Below are 18,399 nucleotides of genomic sequence, written 5' to 3'. Positions count from 1 at the left end.
AATGAAATGTTATACAGCAATGGGAACAAATTAACTACTGCTGCATACATGCAACAGCATAGATGAATCACATGGACATGATGTTGACTTAAAGAAGCCAGACAAAAAAAGGACCTCTGTGTAATTCCATTTATATAATGTTTACAAATAGGCAAAGCTGATCTATGCTAATAGATGTCATTAACAGTGGTTATTTAGTAGTGGGAGTGCTACCAGGGTTGGTCCTGGAATTTTGGTTATGTTCTTTATTTGGATCTGGGTGGTGGTTACATGGGTATGTTCCCTGTAAAATTTCTTCAAGACGTACATTTTTAAATTTGTGTAGTTAACTGTATAGATGTACCTCAATTTTAAAAATACTTTTACACCCTACTCCTGAAAAACAATAGTAAATTTGGTAGCAGAAATACATCACTATTTCCAGAAATCCATTTAATCCAGATTTTGACCCGTAAGTAGTTGAAAACTTCCTGTTTTTGGCATACCACTCTGAAATATGTGCTGGTCACAGAAAGTTATTTATTCCATGTGTATTTTTTTAAGTTAAACAAAATCCTAATGATCAATTCTCACATTATTTTTGAAAGGTATATCTTGGATGAAGTGTCCCAAGACTTACAACAGGCACAGTTGCCTCTAGAGCGTGGCTGTTGGACTTGTTTTCTTTTGTTTTACTGTAGTCACAATACAAAATACATTGTACTTTGCAACCCAGAACCAAAGCACATGTGTCTACCTGAAATAAACAGTTCATGAAATAGTATTTACTTGTATCACATGCATTGTTCTGACATTTTTATGCCATTCATTAATTAACAAGATGCTGTTTGAAACCCAGTAAATATTCACAACTTGCAATCTAATAGATCTGCACTAGATAAAAGAAATATGTGAGTATGAACAGGAAATTTCCTCTTTGGTCTTTTAGCTTTTCAGTACCTGTTAAATTTAGCTAGTTGCCAAAGTAAATGTTTCTTACTGTTTCATAAAATAGTTGATTCCTTCTTTGCTTCTGTTAATTTTTAGGCATGCCTTCATGATTTTTATAGATGTGAGGTCTAAATTTTTTATTATATGTTTTATGCATAACCTCTTCTTAAAACTTGTATATCTCATTTATTTTCAGAATAAAATGTCTTTGCTTTTCTGAAATGTGTTAATGTGATGTATTCTGTTTGCAGTATTATATTATAGAGTTTTAACCTGATTTCCTGATGTTTAGTAATTCCAGTAGTCATATCTGATTAAGGTAAAAGCCATCAGTTGGATACTAAAACATTTCATTTTCATGAGTAGTTGCACAACTCACTTCTAATCACCTTCTGTTGGTGAGTGGGTGTGCATTTTGTAATCTAATGTCCTATAGGTAGTAATTGAAAAAATTTTAATACCATCCTTACTGTCATAATCACTTTATTTCATCAAGTTAATAATCCTTCCTTTCTCTGTAATTCTAGAATATATTTCCTAACCACAAACAATCTTTATCCCATAAGTGTTTTTAAGTCCATTATGTTATAATAGAAAAACATAATAAATGAAGTGAGATTTTTAAAAAAATTTACCTCAGTTATTCTTATACACAGTATTAAAACCTAGGCAAATACTTTAATGGTATTGTTGAGGAAGTTAACAGGAAGAAAAAATATTTCATTCACTTTGAATTCAGTGAATAATGCTCTGCATTTTTATATGAAAATAACTCAGAGCCTTGATAACAGGTATGGGGTGATTACTTTTAGTAAAATCACTTTTTAGTCTGTTTTCAAGAGAAAAATAGTTTGGAGATTATGAATTAAGTTACATTGCAGTTTCTGTGAAGATACTAATTAATCATACCCTTTAATTTTATGATTCTCTATGTGTAAAAAGATTTCATTGTAGAAAATAGTTAATTGTGTGGCTGTTGGGATCTTATTAACAAGTTGATATTTCAGAGTCTACTATGCTGAAACAGTTAATATTATTGTTATTGTTACTATTTAGTTCCATTTCTGCTTAATCAAATTTTACTTGCTTGGCACAACACATTTGACTAGGACACAGGAGCCAGCTGTCATTTTTTAGAAGGCACAAGAGCTTCACAAATATAGTGTATTTTAGCATAAATTCCCATTATACCAAAGGGGTTATTATTTAAACAGTTGCCCTTGTGGGGCACCTTTAACACCAAATTAAGAAGAGCTCAGCAGATGTTTTAATATATAATGAGTTAAGAAAGCAGGCAGGTAATTTATAAAACTGCTGGCCCATTACTATCACATTATCTACAGTAATGTTCCATTTGTTTACATGTTTAGGGATTTTCTGTTTCTTTTAAAGAGGACTTTTCCTGTGGGCACTCATCATGAAACTAAAAAAGGTTTACTGTTATCATTTGAACATAAATGTTTTTCAATATTTAGATCCAAATTGGTATCTTTAGATTCAAAGATTAGTATTTTGCAAGTTAATTATAGTTACCCTTGCAGTTTCTCTTCCCTCTTAATCACAAATCTCCTTCTTAGGAAAAAGAAATGTGAAATAACAATAGTGAGGCAATATTCATACTTTAAAGTCTGTTTTTCTTTATTAATCCTTGAAATCTGAGTGATAAGGGCTTATTGTAACTTTTCCTCTTCTCCTTATAGTCACTGGAAAAATGTTCCTAGTCTCTTACTCTCACTTTCAGAGGCATGATTGGTATATACATAATCAGTGTGGTCAGGGATGGGGAAGGTAATTTTTTTTAAACTCTAAGTTTGTTGTTTATTTCTGTGAAAATTAAAAATAATATATGACTATTAATTGTAAATGCATGCTAATTATTTGGGTAGAGCTAGAGAAACTTCATTAGTGATACTTTCTTTGTTGGCATTTAAATTGTGAAATAGGTAAAAGTTGTGAAATGTGAAATCTGGAGAAATGAAACTAGTAGAAGGAATTTGTTTTTAGTTCAGATTTTTAGGTAAAATGGAGACTAGCAATCAAGGAAGTAATTAAATAGGACTTGCTACATTGTTCCCAGAAATATACCAAAACCATTAAAATAAAATAAAATATTAATATCCTTTGAAATTTTATATCAATATTGAATACCTGTGTAGTAACTTTTTGGTAATTTTCCCTTCTGATTTTCTTTAAAATATTGTTTTTTATTATTATTAGTGCACATTTTTTCTTAGCTTGTTTACTTGTCTTTGAAATGTTAGGAAAAAAAATTTGTTGAGTTTTGGTTTTGTGCGTGTGTGTATGTGTGTGTGTTTTGAGTAATAATTTACAGAAAGTAAATTTCTTCTTTGTGTTTTTAAGGCAGTTGGAAATATAGATGTTGTAATGTGTAGACAAAACTACTCTAAAATCAACATGATAAGAAATAAACAGCTGCCAAATTATACAAGTAATGACGGTGCTGAAGTTGTTAAAAAATAAAGAACATTTAAATCTAAAGAACAATGAGGAAAGTTAAATTAAATTTAACAGGCAGAACATGTTGGGCAATAAAAGTATGTTTTCATTTAAGTTATGTTTAATGCAGCCTTTAAAATCATATCAGTATGTTTTGTCCATATGGCTTTAAAAATGAAATAAATTGAAAATAAAAACAAAATGTAATTGTGTTTATGAATCTAAACAAGTTATTTTATTATGTTAAAATATTTTAAATTTAGTACAAATAATATAGTGCTTCCCTGAATTTATGTTTTCATTACACTAGCAAGGAAAAAAATCAAGAGAATACTCTTTCAAACTGCATAATCTGCTACTGTTTTCTTTAATGAAAGTAACTGTGCATACTTCATATTAATTTAATTTAAACAAATCTCCACAGATTGTTAAATATATAAAAGTAATTTTAATTCCGAGAATATTGTGAAAGATCTGGGGGAAAATTTCAGGAACCGAAAGTAGCATGTTCACTCTGTGTTAAACACATAAGATTTATGAATTCCATTTTCAGCAGATCACTTTCAGTCTTTTTAAAAAGTCAAACTCTCCTTTAAAAAGGCAGTTAACTTGTTTTCCTTGTAAGATATGCCAGCTTAAAATTAAAAAAAAAAAAAAAGGTGAAGATTTCTACCTGTTTGGATAGATTAACTTTCACTGAAATAAAGATAAATATGTTTCTAAAGCCTTGAAATTAACTTTAATGGAAAAAAGGGCTAATATTTTATAATTGTTTGTATTGAAAGCTACATAAATAATATGATAGAAAAGTTCTCATATATTGTCTATTTGGGGTGATGGAAAACTTTTGGTAATGATAGTGGTGATGGTAGCACAACATTGTGAGTGTAATTAACAACACCAAATTATATGTTTGTGGTTAAAAGGGAATATTTCAGGTTATATATATGTTACTGGAATAAAAATAAAAATAAAAAATCTTAAAGGATTATACAACACAAACAGCGAACCCTAATGTAAACTTTGGAAGTACAGTTATAATAATATTCTTTAATCAATTGTAACAAAGGTCCCACACTAAGGCAAAGTGTTAATAATAGGGAAAACATAAAATTTCTCTAGTGAAAAAAAATGTAAATATAAAAAAAGGTGTATTTAGAACAGAATTTGTATAGGTTTTTGTTTGTTTGTTTTACTTAGCAATTGAATGTAATGTTGCCTCTTTCACTAAATAGGCTTTGTTACAAAGTTCTCAAGGGCTATAGAGGAAGGCATTTGCCTTATTTTATATTTTTAATTCTTAGCTATAGTAATTAGAATTCCATAATTAGTTTATAATTTCATAGTATCTGTTGATAGTTAATCAATGTAAAACATTCCTGTTCAGATGGCTTGCCAGTTTTTATTTAGTGCTTCACATGAATTACAAATCTAGTGATTTGGGGATTAATTATCAAAAATATATAGAAATTAATTTCTCTTAAAACAAGCTATATAGGAAATGTGATTTCATCATTATATAGTATTAAACGGTTTTTTAAATTAAACAAATTTCCCACTTAATGCAATAGATTTAAATTTAAGAAAATAATTTAATCATGGTTGAAAATCTGAATAAAAATAGAATGCCCTCAAGAAACAGTGAACCCTAAATTAAACCATAGAGTATAGTTAATAGTACAATTATAAAAATGTTTTGTCATTAGTTGTAACAAATGTTCCACACCGATGGAAGTTGTTAATAATAGGGTGGTATATGGGAATCCTGTATTTTATGCATGATTGTTTTGTAAACTCGCAACTTTTCTAAGAAAGAAAAAAACAAACAATTCCCTTTACTATGGTAGTTCAGTTGTTTAAAAATATTAAATCTGATGTAACTGACTTGATTTTTAGGTTAACAGTATTTATGCTTTCATAGACCTGCATTTTAACCTGTAAGAATAATGCCATAGCAGATTTTGAATTATGGTTCTGTCAGTACTATTTAGCATATTAAAAATAGTGCTAAAAAATTAAATCAGCAAATTTTTTAAATGTTTTTATTATAAAAAATGTTAAATATACACAAAATAAAGTAGTGTAATGAACACCTATAGACCTGTCACTCAGATTTAACAACTATCAATGTATTTTTAAGTTTTTTATTTATATTTTATATGTAACACACATTCCCATTTTAAGTGTCCTGTTCAGTGGTATTAATTTCATTCAAATATTATGCTACCTGATGTTTTAAATATAATTAATATTACTGAATTTGTACACTTGAAGGTGGTTTAAATTGGAAATTTTGAGCTATGTATGTTACTATAATAAAAAGTTTTTTTTTAAATAAGTGCCCCCATCACCACCATCCATCACCAAAACCTTTTCATATAAAAAGACTGACACAGTATTGTCTGTTTTTGTCTGGCTTATTTCACTCAACACGATGTCTTCATCCGTGTTGTCAGGTGTATCACAACTTCATTCCTTTTTATGGCTGAATAATATTTCATTGTATGGCTATACCTATTTTGTTTATCCATCCATCTGTTGATGGACACTTGAGTTGTTTATAATTTTGGGCTATTGTGAATAATGCTGCTGTCAACATCAGTGTACAAGTATCTGTTTGAATCCCTGTTTTTGGTTCTTTGGGGTATATTCCTAACAGTGGACTTGCCAGGTTGTAGAGTAATTCTATGTTCAGTTTTTTGAAGAACCGCCAAACTGTTCTATGGCAGCTATACCATTTTACATTCCACCAGCAATATTCAAGGGTCCCAATTTCTCCCCATCCTCACCATCACTTACTGTTTTCCATTTTTTATTTTATGATAGCCATCCTTGTAAATGTCAAGCGTTATCTCATTGTGGTTTTAATTTGCATTTCCCTAATAACTAATGTTGAGCATTTTTACATGTGCTTATTGGCCATTCATATATCTTCTTTGGAGAAATGTCTATTCAAGTCCTTTGCCCATTTTTAATTGGGTTTATCTTTTTATAGTTATCTTAATTTTTAGAGATACTACTGAAATATGCAGGTACTATACTTCTGGTAGGTAGGTGTATACCAAAAACTAACAAATAATACTGTTAATCTTCAAATCAACAGATGCCTCAAAAATACTTGATGAAATCAGAGTCCAAATAGGGTTTGCACATTGCATTTGGTTATTATGTCTCTTAAATCTCTTAATCTAAAACAGTCCCTTCTCTCCCCATCCCTTTAAAAACACTCCTTTTTTTAAATGGCACTGGCTTGCTTTTTACTTGACTGCATGCATATACTTCTAAAATAGTAAACCTGTTCTCAAAAAGAAAATTAATTCTTTCTTAGGAAATAAAGTGGCAAAATTACATTGTACAGTTAGCTAATGATTAACTTTGAGATCCTATGTATTTGAACCTGGAAGTGTTTCTTTGACTGGCAATATATTCTGAAAACTTGTTAGGGCTAGTCTATGTAATATTATTTGTCAAGGTGTTTTTTAAGTGAGAATACATGATTTCTCTTGTGGGTTAGAGCAGTATGATTTTTCAAGCAGTTTGCTTTTCTGGCTTTAAACCTTGCTCCTATTCTCTGAAATTCCTTATATCCCATATCAATTATACTAGGAACTTTTCCTAGTTAATTCTTTCTTACTGAGGCTATTTTAATGTGGGCTGCTCTTTTTATTTCCCCCATGATTTGAGTACAATATCTTTATCATGGATTTCAGGAATGCCTTTCAAATAAAAGACAAGACTTTTTTGTCTTTCATGTTTTGACCTTTCTGTAAGATTGTTTTCCATTAAAGTGTTGAATTAAAGGAAGAAGAGGTTCCGTGATGTGATGTTCACGTAGCTAATTTTTTTTCATCATATGATATGAACTATTTTCATTGGAGTTTGTATTAGAGTATATGCACTTTCAAAACCAGAAAAGAATTAGAGTCAAATTTCAGACTGGGACTTCTAAGAAAAAATATGTATCATTAATGTGGCATCAACATGCTGGAAGAAGAAAATCATGGAAATAAGCAAGTCAGCAAAGAATTTATGCTTCAGCATAGAAGATAGCGTAGTGAAATAAAAGGAGCACTGATTTAAGAGTCTGAAGACTGAACCATGTCTTAGCTTTGCCCCTTAAAAACATTAAAACCTTGAATACTTTAGCTTTCTGGGCTGCAATTTTGGGTTGGATATATAAATTGAATATAATAATGTCTGCTCTACTTACACTCCATGGTTGTTGAAAAGCTCAAATGAGATGTTTGTGAAAATACAGCAAGCTATGCAAATATAGGATGCTATGTTCATGTTGGGGGTAATGAATGCTTAGTTATTGCCATGTAAGTTTTTATTCCATCTTTTGGCTGGTGATCAGCAGAGGTATCTTCATTTGCTGTCTTAAAAGATCCTGTGATTTCCTACCCTGATGTTACTGGAGGAGTAAGTCTAGCGATTTGTGGAAGGAAAGAGAGAGAGGTGGTAGGAAGGATGTCTATCAAGATTTTATTTGCATCTTTTTCAGTGGACTTGCTGTGATTTTCTTAATCATTCATCATACTCATTAAATACTCAGTGCCTTCAAGTTGTGACATATTTAATATTATAAACTCTAGAAAGTGTCATCTATCCTTCTTATTAAAAATCGTACTTCTCATTAATGTTTGAAATCTTCCTTTTATACAGGACTTTGCCTCCCGGGCTAAACTGGCAGTTCAAAACCTAGTACAGAAGGTTGGATTTTTCGGAATTTTGGCCTGTGCTTCAGTAAGTGAATTGTATTAAAAGTGAGAAATTCCGATAAATTAGCTTTATATTTTGATCCTATTTGCTTTTAAAAATACATTGGTGAAGAACAAAAATGCTATCACTTTTATCAGGTATGTAATATAGTGTCTTACTCATTAATTGAGGTATTTTCTGTTGCATAGGTTCCTATCTTGTTTATTGACTTTTAAGCATTTCATCACACAATGAGAAATTTAAACCTAAATTCCTTGATTCAGAGGGAAAAAAAACACAAAAATCCACCCTTCCCATGAAGAATTTAAAATGAAGTGCGTTTGTCCAAATGACAGTGACTTCATTCTTTCCACAGAACTGTAGATGAGTAGTGTTATTTCTTTTTTTTTTTTTTTTTTTTTTTTATAAAAGGTATTTATTAAGTTACACATTTACAGTTTTAAGGCCATAAAAGTGTCCAAACTAAGGCATCAACAAGAGGACACCTTCACTGAAGAATGGCTGAGTAGTGTTATTTCAAGCTTTAGTTTCAGGGAGTAACCTTAAAACCTGTGTTTAGTGAGGTTGACTTCTGGCAGGTAGTGGAAACAATCTGTGGAAACCTGAAGAATCTCCTTGGCTACACTAAACTAGGAAGCTATTTATGTCTAAAACTTAGTTAATGTATTAAAATTCACATTTTGTAAAATTGACCTTTCATAAAGAGTCAGTGGAATAGTCCTTCCTAAAAATAATGGAAACAGTTATATTTGAGATGGAATAGTTTGATCGAAGTTTTCGTTGGTAGCCTGATCTCTTTACAAAACTTTACAAAACTTTATGTCTATGCAACCTGTCAAAAGCACAGCTACTGGAAAAGGTAGCTGATGGAGGTTTGCAGGTATTTCCTACCTGGAAATACCGCTCACCCCATTAGGTCTTTAAGGACGCTCTCTGAGTTTTGCCAATTCTAATTCTCAGGCGCTAGTGCAATCTGGGATGAAGAATTTTGAGTTTCTCCTCCAAGAAAACAGCCTCCACTCCCATCCATTCCAACCCTCTAGTTTCAAGGTAACTAGAGGGTTGGTAATTCAGTGGTGGATTTAGCCAGAATATTTTGGCCCCTAGTTGATATGGTATAAGCTGTAATTATAAATAAAATTCACAAAATTATTGTCCACTTACATGTGGCTACTTTCTCCATTTATATACTAGAGCATGAATACATCTGCTAGTTTCCCCCTAGCAAAGCAAATGGCCAAAAAGACATTTTGTTACAAAGTTTCTGATGTTATATCAGCATGATAGAGAAAGTCCAAAACATACATGTGCCTTGAATTATTCTCTTGATCTTGGTAATACTAAGAATTTTTCATAAACTAATCTTTCATAATATTTTCTTTTTAATGCAGAATATCTGTTTCACAATATTAATCTCAACTAGTTGAACAAGTTATGTATATATGTGATTGTCTGATATAGTAGAAAGAGAATGGATTTTGGTGTCAAGCAGGCTTGGATTTGTAAACTAGTTATGCTTCTCATTAGCTTTGTAACCTCAGTCAAGTTGTATTCTTCCAACCCCAGTTTTCTCATTTTTAAAATGGAACAATAAGGTCTTCCTTGCAAAGGCTGAAGTGAAGATTTAAGATTGTATAAGCAAAGTTACTAGCACAGTCCCTGCAACATAAATGCACAGAGTGCTGGCCAATTTTGTATTAACCACTGGGTGCTGGGAATAAAGAAGTGAAATAAAGAAGTAAAAGATAATTTCCTTCTCCTCAAGGAGCCTGAAATTTAATTTTATTGTTATTTTATATAGTGATAAGTAAAAGATGCTGTGGGTGTCAGAAGAATGGGATTGAGCTGAAAGGCCTAACGCATAATAATGTCCTTAACTTGCAAGCTAATGGAACAAGCTCTAGAGCCCTACTGCCTGGGTTCAAGTTCTGCTCTGCTGTTTACCCTGGGGAAGTTGCTTAACCTGTCCCACTTTTCTCATCAGTAAAATGTGTTTAATGATATCATACAGTGTTGTTATGGACAGTAAGTGAATTAATGCATTTTGGAAAAGTACCTGACACATCAAAGCACTCAGTAAAAATTAGCTCTCATTATTCTTGGGGAAAATGTAGATAGCTGGGAATTATTTTTTTAACTTTGTTTTATTAAAGCAAAAAGTATTTTTTCCTTTGGCACTCATCTATATGTCCTACTAAAAATCCACTTTCTATACTAGCCACTTTTCTTCATATACAACTAGTTTTAGTCATTATTTCACATAAATTGATGGATCAATTTACCCCTCTAGGAATTCTTTAATGCTTAGTATTTCTACATCCTTGGTTTAAGGTAAAAGGAAGCTTGTTATTTGCATTACATTTAAACTAAGATAAACAAAATTCCTAAATCTAATCTTGCTTTCTGTATATTTTGTTAAACTCCTAAATATAATCTTGTGTCCTATATATTTAGATAACAATTGTTTTAGAGAATAACATGCACATCTAACAGCAAATTTGCTGATTATGCTCTTCTGAAAGTAATCAACACAGACTGAGGTGTTCAACCAGTTAAGAAATTCTAATTTTGATCTATTATGATTTATATATGTTGTATCCTTTAAAAAATTCACTTCAGTTTTAACAGAAGTTGGAGTCTGGTAATAGAGGGGGGGGGAATGAAAATTGTTGTAATTCATGGAGTTGTGAAGGTCACATGAGAAAATATAAGAAAGGACCTTGCAAATGTAAGGCTGTGCAAATGATGCTGTTCTTTTGGTTGTAAGAAGACAGATTAAATTGCATGAAGCATTTGAATTTGAATGAGAAAAACAATGAGTTATTGAATCCAAGTGTTGCTAACAAAAGAATACTTGAATCCTAATTTAGTGATGGCACTGTTTTTAAAAGAACATATGTGACAAATATTTTTTAAACAGATAAGATTTTCTTTGAAAGTTTGGAAATGAAATTATATAAATTAGTTGGCTTTTGAATGGTTCTGCCAACAGCCACAAGGGCAAAGTACTTGAGAAAAATGGATGAAGTGCTCAAAAACAGCTTGTGGTTTCTTTGCATTTTTACATGAAATTGTGTTTTAGCCTTCTTGCAATGTGGGAATGTTTGGAAAAGGTATTTGTTGTGAGTCATTTTTTTGTCTGAGACTGAGTGTTCAAAACATCTGAAGCTGTGGTCATATTTCCACACTTGATTTTCTTCCTAAAATATATCACATGGCCCCATGCATGACCTCGGGCTTTCATGAAAAAAAGAAATACAAATAAGAAATAAAAGCCCATTCATCTATAAATGTATTGTGGATTTACAAGAGTGTTTACTAAAAAGATGTCAGCACTTTCTAGATAAAATTCTTACTTCAGGGTAAAGATTTTAGAACGCTAATAACTATTGTAATAATCTTAAGAATCTTTCTTTATTCCTACCTCACTTTAGATAGCAGCCACCAAATGGCCAAATATATAACTGAATGAGATTAAATTTCTTAGCATCCATTGGCTTTATCTAATTTTAGTATGATAATAAAAAATACATGGAGGGGGCATTAAGCTATCAGTATTACAAGCTGAACGGCAGCTGGATTTGCAGTGAACAAATTGAACAACAGTCTGAGATAGATATGAGACCCAGCTTATAGATACAATAGGATACTTGTCTAATCTTCTGAACAATTGAGTACCAAATAGTAGTCATTTCTCACTTTACAGTGTAAGCAAGGTTGGAAGCAGAAGGCCACATACCAATGGGCAGGAAATTTAAATTATTCTTTGAATTACACATGGAAGTCCATTTTAATTTTTTTTTTCTCCTTTTAGATTCCAAATCCTCTGTTTGATCTAGCTGGAATAACATGTGGACATTTTCTTGTACCTTTTTGGACCTTCTTTGGTGCAACGCTGATCGGAAAAGCAATAATTAAAATGCATATCCAGGTAATTATACCCCCTGCTTTCCCGGTTAATGATAATGAAACATATTTTCCACTTGAGCATTCCCAAGAAAATTGTTAAGATATTGGTTCTGCTTCTTTTAGTTGTATTAAAACATGGGACATCATTTGGAGGTTAGTGAATTTCTGGCAAGATTCCCGTGTGTGTATTGGAAATTTGGGCCCCTTTATTATTTTTCTTCTTGTTTTCTTGTTTGTTTCTTCCTTCCTTCCTCCCTCCCCTTCCCTCCCTTCCCTCCCTTCTTTCTTTTTTATTTATTTATTTTATTTTTTTCCTTGTGAAACTGTTTGTGCAAGATATTATTACCAAAATAGTGTTCCTGGGTAGGAAAAACAGCACATCATTTTCACATACTTAATTAAAAAAAAAAAGTCTAGTTTCTTTACTGACCACAAGCTGGGTGAATGTTGCCTTTCACTAATACTTCTTTTCTTTCACACACTCTTATTTTGTACTTCCTCTCAAGACATCAATATCATTTACCGAAAACCTCCCAGATGTTAGTCTGGGGGAAAAATGGGGAAGATAGGGGTCTCTGAAGGGGTGAGGAGATGTGGGTTGTGGTTAGAGAATTGAGAATCTGCTGGCCCTCAAAGCCACTGTTTCAAAATCTTTAGGATAGCCTTGCGTGTATGTATGAATAGAGAAGAGAAAACAGATTAAGAACTTAATTGAAGGGAAATGTATATGTTTCTAGAACTGTGTAAAATAAATTAACCTGGAAGGAATTTGTTTTTAAACAGTGAAGATTACAACAAAGAGAGGTATTTACCAAAGGAAAGGCAAGAACAGTGAAGTGATAGCTCTGTCTTGGTATGATTCTTTAATAATTAAAAGCATGTGTAGCCCAGGTTTCTTCTTAACACCCCTCTGCCTCCAATTCTTAGAAATGAAGACTGAAACAGGAAAACTTCAGCTGCTTTTACTTGCACAGTTTCTTATCTTAGATTTTGGTATTTGGGATGAGTTTATGGAGTCTGTCCTCTACTCTCCCCACCATAATAACCACCCAAAATTTCAAGGATATGTTATTCTCACGTCGAGGTGTATGTTTTCTTCCACTTACATTAGATATATTGAGCAGTGAACACAGGTTTTTAAAATATTGGAATACAAATTACTTCAGTAAAAATTTTAAATACATTCATGACGTAATAGGCTTTTTCAAATTTTTTAAGTTATGTTAATGCTGAATTTTTTTGCATGGTGCTTGACCATAAAGCACTTAGTATGTATCATGTGATTTAATTCTAATAATCTTGGGATAGAGAATTATTATGCCTATTTTGTAACTATCCACCTTGGGGAGCTTAATATATAAGTTGCCTATGTGAATAAGTAATAGCTGGTTCTTGAATCCAAGTCTTTTGGCTTCAAGTTCAATGTTTTCCCATTCTTTTGCATCACTTTCTTAATTGTAAATTGGTTATATGATTAAGAAAACTAATTTGTCTAATACTTGCTACTTACCATGACCTGTGCTAGGTGATTTGCATTGTCTCATTTTCAGAACACTCCTGTGAGCTGTTATTATCTGAATCTTACAGATGGTAAAATACTTGCCTACAGCCCTAGAATCCAAAACAAACTATAAAGTCGAAGCTCTTTCCATGTGTTCATATGGTAGGAAAACAAAACTCAAATCATTTATGTCACTGAAAGGAAAGAATCCGAGTTCCTTCAATAAACCAAGAGCATGGGATATGTTTGCTATGTTCCATTGTATCACAGTGACATATTTTCTAAAGGCATGTCACTTGATGTACATCCAGATGTAGCTTAGGGCAACAAACATTGCTCATTCCTTGAGTAATTTTAGTGAGTAATATAAACATGTTAACCATTTCTGGAATAAGAGCAGGGAAAACCTCACATGCAGATTTTTCTGTACTCTAGTGTAAACCTATCTCCTCATCTTCCCTTTTTTCTCAGCTTAAAACCAGACAGCCTTCCTTGATAAACAGTGTTAATGTTACTGATGTTTTGCGATCTGTTAGACCTCCCCTAAAAATTTAAATCGGCCTACCTAATTATGTGAGATAGGGATTTCATTTCCTCTTTTCCTTGATCCAGTGGATAGGTTCTCCTCTTCTCTCTGTAGAAGGAGCTTGAGAATCATTGTCTTTCTCCAAAATAATGAAGAAAGTGAGAAGTTAATATTCTCACAATACTTCACATACCATTTAATTTATACCATGCTTAAAATTTATTGCCTTTCTATTTTCCTACCACCGCTCCCCTCCCCCCGCCCCCCACCCCCCACAAATATAAGCTCCTCCATGAAGGTGGGAATTTTTTGTCTCATGGGTCACTGAGAAATAGAATAGTTTCTGGTATATAGTAGGCACTCAGTAAACATACTTATTAAATGAATTGGTATGGGAGTCTTCTTTCCTGTAAAGGACCCTTCCTATGGTTAGTTTCTTCTTTGTTAATTCTGATACCATTAGTTCCTAGCACCCATAACATACCTTTTTAAATTTTCTTTTCTTTTTCTTCTTTCTCTCTCTTTTTTTTTTTTTTTGAGGATTTAAAAAAAATATTTATTATTTTAAAATAACTTTAGACTTCCAGAAAAATTACCAAAATGATACAGAGAGTTCCTGTATATCCTTTACCCAGCTTCCCCTAATGTTAGCATCTTAGATAACCAAACTATGATTTTCTAAGCTAAGAAATTAACGTTGTTACAGTACTGTTAACTAAACTACTTTATTCATATTTGTTCCTTTTCTGTTCCTGGATCCAGTCCAGGCATACCCTTTTTTTCCTTCCTCTTCTACCTTTTCCCTTGTTTCCTCTGTGCATGTGGCTGAGTAGGCTGTTCCCTTTTGTTTATTTAGTAGACTCTCTGCTCAGACCTCCAGCCTGAAAGACTGGGGCACATGTTCTACAATGTGTGGCATATTTTATGTCTTGCCCTGCACAGTGAATTTTCAAGCTGTTACATATAAAGAAGAAAATCTTGTTTTGTTCTTGAGCAATGAAATTGTGCAATTATCCGCACATTGGCTTATTTTGAAATGTTAGGAAATGATGGTAGGGAAAGCGCATGGTGGTGAAATCACTGAGAGGCAAAACCATTAGCTCTGTTTATTAGTAAAAGTTTTATAGCTCCAAGTAACTGGCTTTTAATGTGGATGTTAGAAGAACCCCATTTATTAATGCTGTTCTCCATAAATGATCTGTTTAGCACACAATTGTCTTTTTAGCTTCGTAATCTTCGTTTGCCACTGTGTATCCTTTATAAAATCATCATCTTGTAACTCTTTGACATCTGTATGTGCTTGCTTTTTCTATGAGATAGCTAAATATCTTTTTTCAGATTAAAAGCTACATAAACAAACCCCCAAAATGAGTGTGAACTTTTCTCTTTTAAGTCTTATTTCCTCATGTACATCAGCCATGCAGCTGCCAATATCTGTGTTGAGATTAGGGCATTGATTAGGAAAATGTCATTGCCTTATCGGTCTTCTCCCTGTAGTAGTATAGTTTAGTCTAACCTTTTCTGAGATTCATAATGGGTGGAAAAAAAGAAGACAATTGTTTCTCTGTTTATTTTTTTCCTTTCTTTCCTCTTTATTTACATAGGTTAAAGTAATTGTTTAAAGAACAACAAAGCACTAAAGGGTTTGTTACCCAGAATTTGGAGAAAGAACTCAGAATTGCTCATTTTTAATCAGAGAATTATTTATCCTTTAAAGCTAAACTTAAATATTACCTTCTTGAATATTTTATTAATCACACAATCAAATGTGACCTCTCCCTTTGTTGACTTCTAGAACCCATTGTTTTTTACCACTAAAATTCATAATTTTGTATTTTAAATTTTCTACTTACCATCTTTCTACTATTTGTAGAAAAGTTTGTAAATGTCTTCAGAGCATTAATGAAGTGTCTTTCTCATATTAATATTCTCTTAAAATCCTTATATAATCCTTATTATATATTATATAATCCTTATATAGTACTTATATAATAGTAGGTACTTGGTGTAACATTTGTTGAATTGAGTAGAGAATTTTTGCTACCTGTTAGCCCCAAAGGCATGTTTACTTGTGCTTAAGATAAGGCATCAATATCTGCAATTAATGTGGAAGTGCTTTATTAACGCTAAAATGAAAACTTCCCAGGTCTGATAAGGATCTTCCTTAGCCTGTAGATGCACTTAAAGCTACTTTTAATTAGCTTCTACCCTAATCCAATCAGCATCTGAGTATGGAATTTTCAGGGAACTTCTATAAAAGCGTGTCATGTAAGACATACAGTATTTGCAAGATTCTCTGGATTGCATTTAGCCCAGGGCCCTGTCATCAGGCTGATAGGTTTTATTTGCAGTGATAGTAGCTGTAATGGGATAATGGGAACCTATGACCTGTGACTTTAGTTACATACACCATTCTAAGATACATAGTACATGTGGAATGCCCGCCAATCCACCCAGTTTTGGGTTTCATGACTAATATTTTCCCTCCGTGGTTATGTATACAAGTAAGACTAGAACTGTGCTTGAGGAGAATCATCTTTAATATACAAAGTAGGTAGCGTTTGTGACTCAAATGATGCCTTTTATTTTATTATAAGAGAATTTAAAAAATTGTGATTAGGGGGTGGAACCTCACCTTTTTTAGATTGTTAACAGAGTTGTGGGCTTATTTTGTCATTTTGGTAGTAAATATTTATTTTAACTGGGAGTTTTCCTTTTTACAGAAAATATTCGTTATAATAACATTCAGCAAACACATAGTGGAGCAGATGGTGGCTTTCATTGGGTGAGTAATTCTTCCCTACCTAATCTCATCAATGTTTGAATAGGAGAAAATGTGTAGAAGACTAAGTTGGGGTAGAATTTTCATGATAGCACTCTATTTTTTTTGAAAAGCAAAAAACGTTTGCCCTGTTATTAGTTAAATTAAAGAAGTCCCATTTTGCTCTGCCACAAGGAAGGATGGAGCTCAGGTTATTCTTATTTAATTTTAAGTCAAATGTATATCAAGGTTTTTGAGTCTGTAGTCCCTCCAAAGAAATAAGAAATTCTCTTTATTTGAAAGACATGTGTATCATTACAGTTTAGTGGTGCTTTAGTACAAGGCTATGACTTTTGGCCCAAATTGGATGCCCCATGCAGTTGCAATTAATTTAAATACAAATCTTATATCAAATTTTAGTATTTCGTTACATATTACATAATATACAACCATCTTGGGATAGGATGATTAGGTGGTATACTATTACCAAAATATGTCAATTATGAACCTACTATTTCACTAGAGAATTGCACCATTTTAAAAGGCTAAACTATCCAAAGCATTTATTTTCCAAAGTTTAGTTTATTTGTTGTTGTTAATTTTAATTAATTAATTAATTTATTTATTTTTAAATCTTCATTTTATTGAGATATATTCACATACCACTCAGTCATACAAAACAAATCGTACATTTGATTGTTCACAGTACCATTACATAGTTGTACATTCATCACCTAAATCAATCCCTGACACCTTCCTTAACACACACACACAAATAACAAGAATAATAATTAAAGTGAAAAAGAGCAATTGAAGTAAAAAAGAACACTGGGTACCTTTGTCTGTTTGTTTGTTTCCTTCCCCTATTTTTCTACTTGTCCATCCATAAACTAGACAAAGGGGAGTGTGGTCCTTATGGCTTTCCAAATCCCATTGTCACCCCTCATAAGCTACATTTTTATACCATTGTCTTTGAGATTCATGGGTTCTGGGTTGTAGTTTGATAGTTTCAGGTATCTACCACCAGCTACCCCAATTCTTTAGAACGTAAAAAGGGTTGTCTAAATTGTGCATAAGAGTGCCCACCAGAGTGACCTCTCGGCTTCTTTTGGAATCTCTCTGCCACAGAAGCTTATTTCATTTCCTTTCACATCCCCCTTTTGGTCAAGAAGATGTTCTCCATTCCACGATGCCGGGTCTACATTCCTCCCCGGGAGTCATATTCCATGTTGCCAGGGAGATTCACTCCCCGGGGTGTCTGATCCCACGTAGCGGGGAGGGCAGTGATTTCACCTTTCAAGTTGGCTTAGGTAGAGAGAGAGGGCCACATCTGAGCAGCAAAGAGGCATTCGGGAGGAGGCTCTTAGGCACAATTATAGGGAGGCCTAGCCTCTCCTTTGCAGCAACAGTCTTCCCAAGGGTAAATCCTGTGGTAGAGGGCTCAACCCATCAAACCACCAGTCCCCTATGTCCGTGGTCATGTTAGCAACCATGGAGGTGGGGTAGGCTAATAACCCTGCATTCTCCACAGGCTCCTCAAGGGGGCTCTACTTTATTTTTTAGAGCAGTTTTAGGTTTATAGAAAAATTGTAC

The 18,399-nt window shown here is 32.7% G+C and overlaps 1 protein-coding gene across 1 annotated transcript in view; it reads left to right on the top strand.

The window, feature by feature from the left end:
* The window catches only part of VMP1 (vacuole membrane protein 1), a 134,462-nt gene that overhangs the window by 97,035 nt on the left and 19,028 nt on the right, over positions 1-18,399 (top strand). The window contains exons 8-10 of the mRNA XM_037810404.1: positions 8,053-8,133; positions 11,924-12,040; positions 16,769-16,830. Of these exons, the coding sequence (XP_037666332.1) occupies positions 8,053-8,133; positions 11,924-12,040; positions 16,769-16,830 (260 nt within the window). The remainder of the gene's footprint in view (positions 1-8,052; positions 8,134-11,923; positions 12,041-16,768; positions 16,831-18,399) is intronic.

This window comes from Choloepus didactylus, chromosome 18, assembly GCF_015220235.1.
Source record: "Choloepus didactylus isolate mChoDid1 chromosome 18, mChoDid1.pri, whole genome shotgun sequence".
Classification (NCBI taxonomy): domain Eukaryota; kingdom Metazoa; phylum Chordata; class Mammalia; order Pilosa; family Megalonychidae; genus Choloepus; species Choloepus didactylus.
Note: the sequence above shows the minus strand (reverse complement) of the source record. Positions and strands in the feature narration are given on the sequence as shown.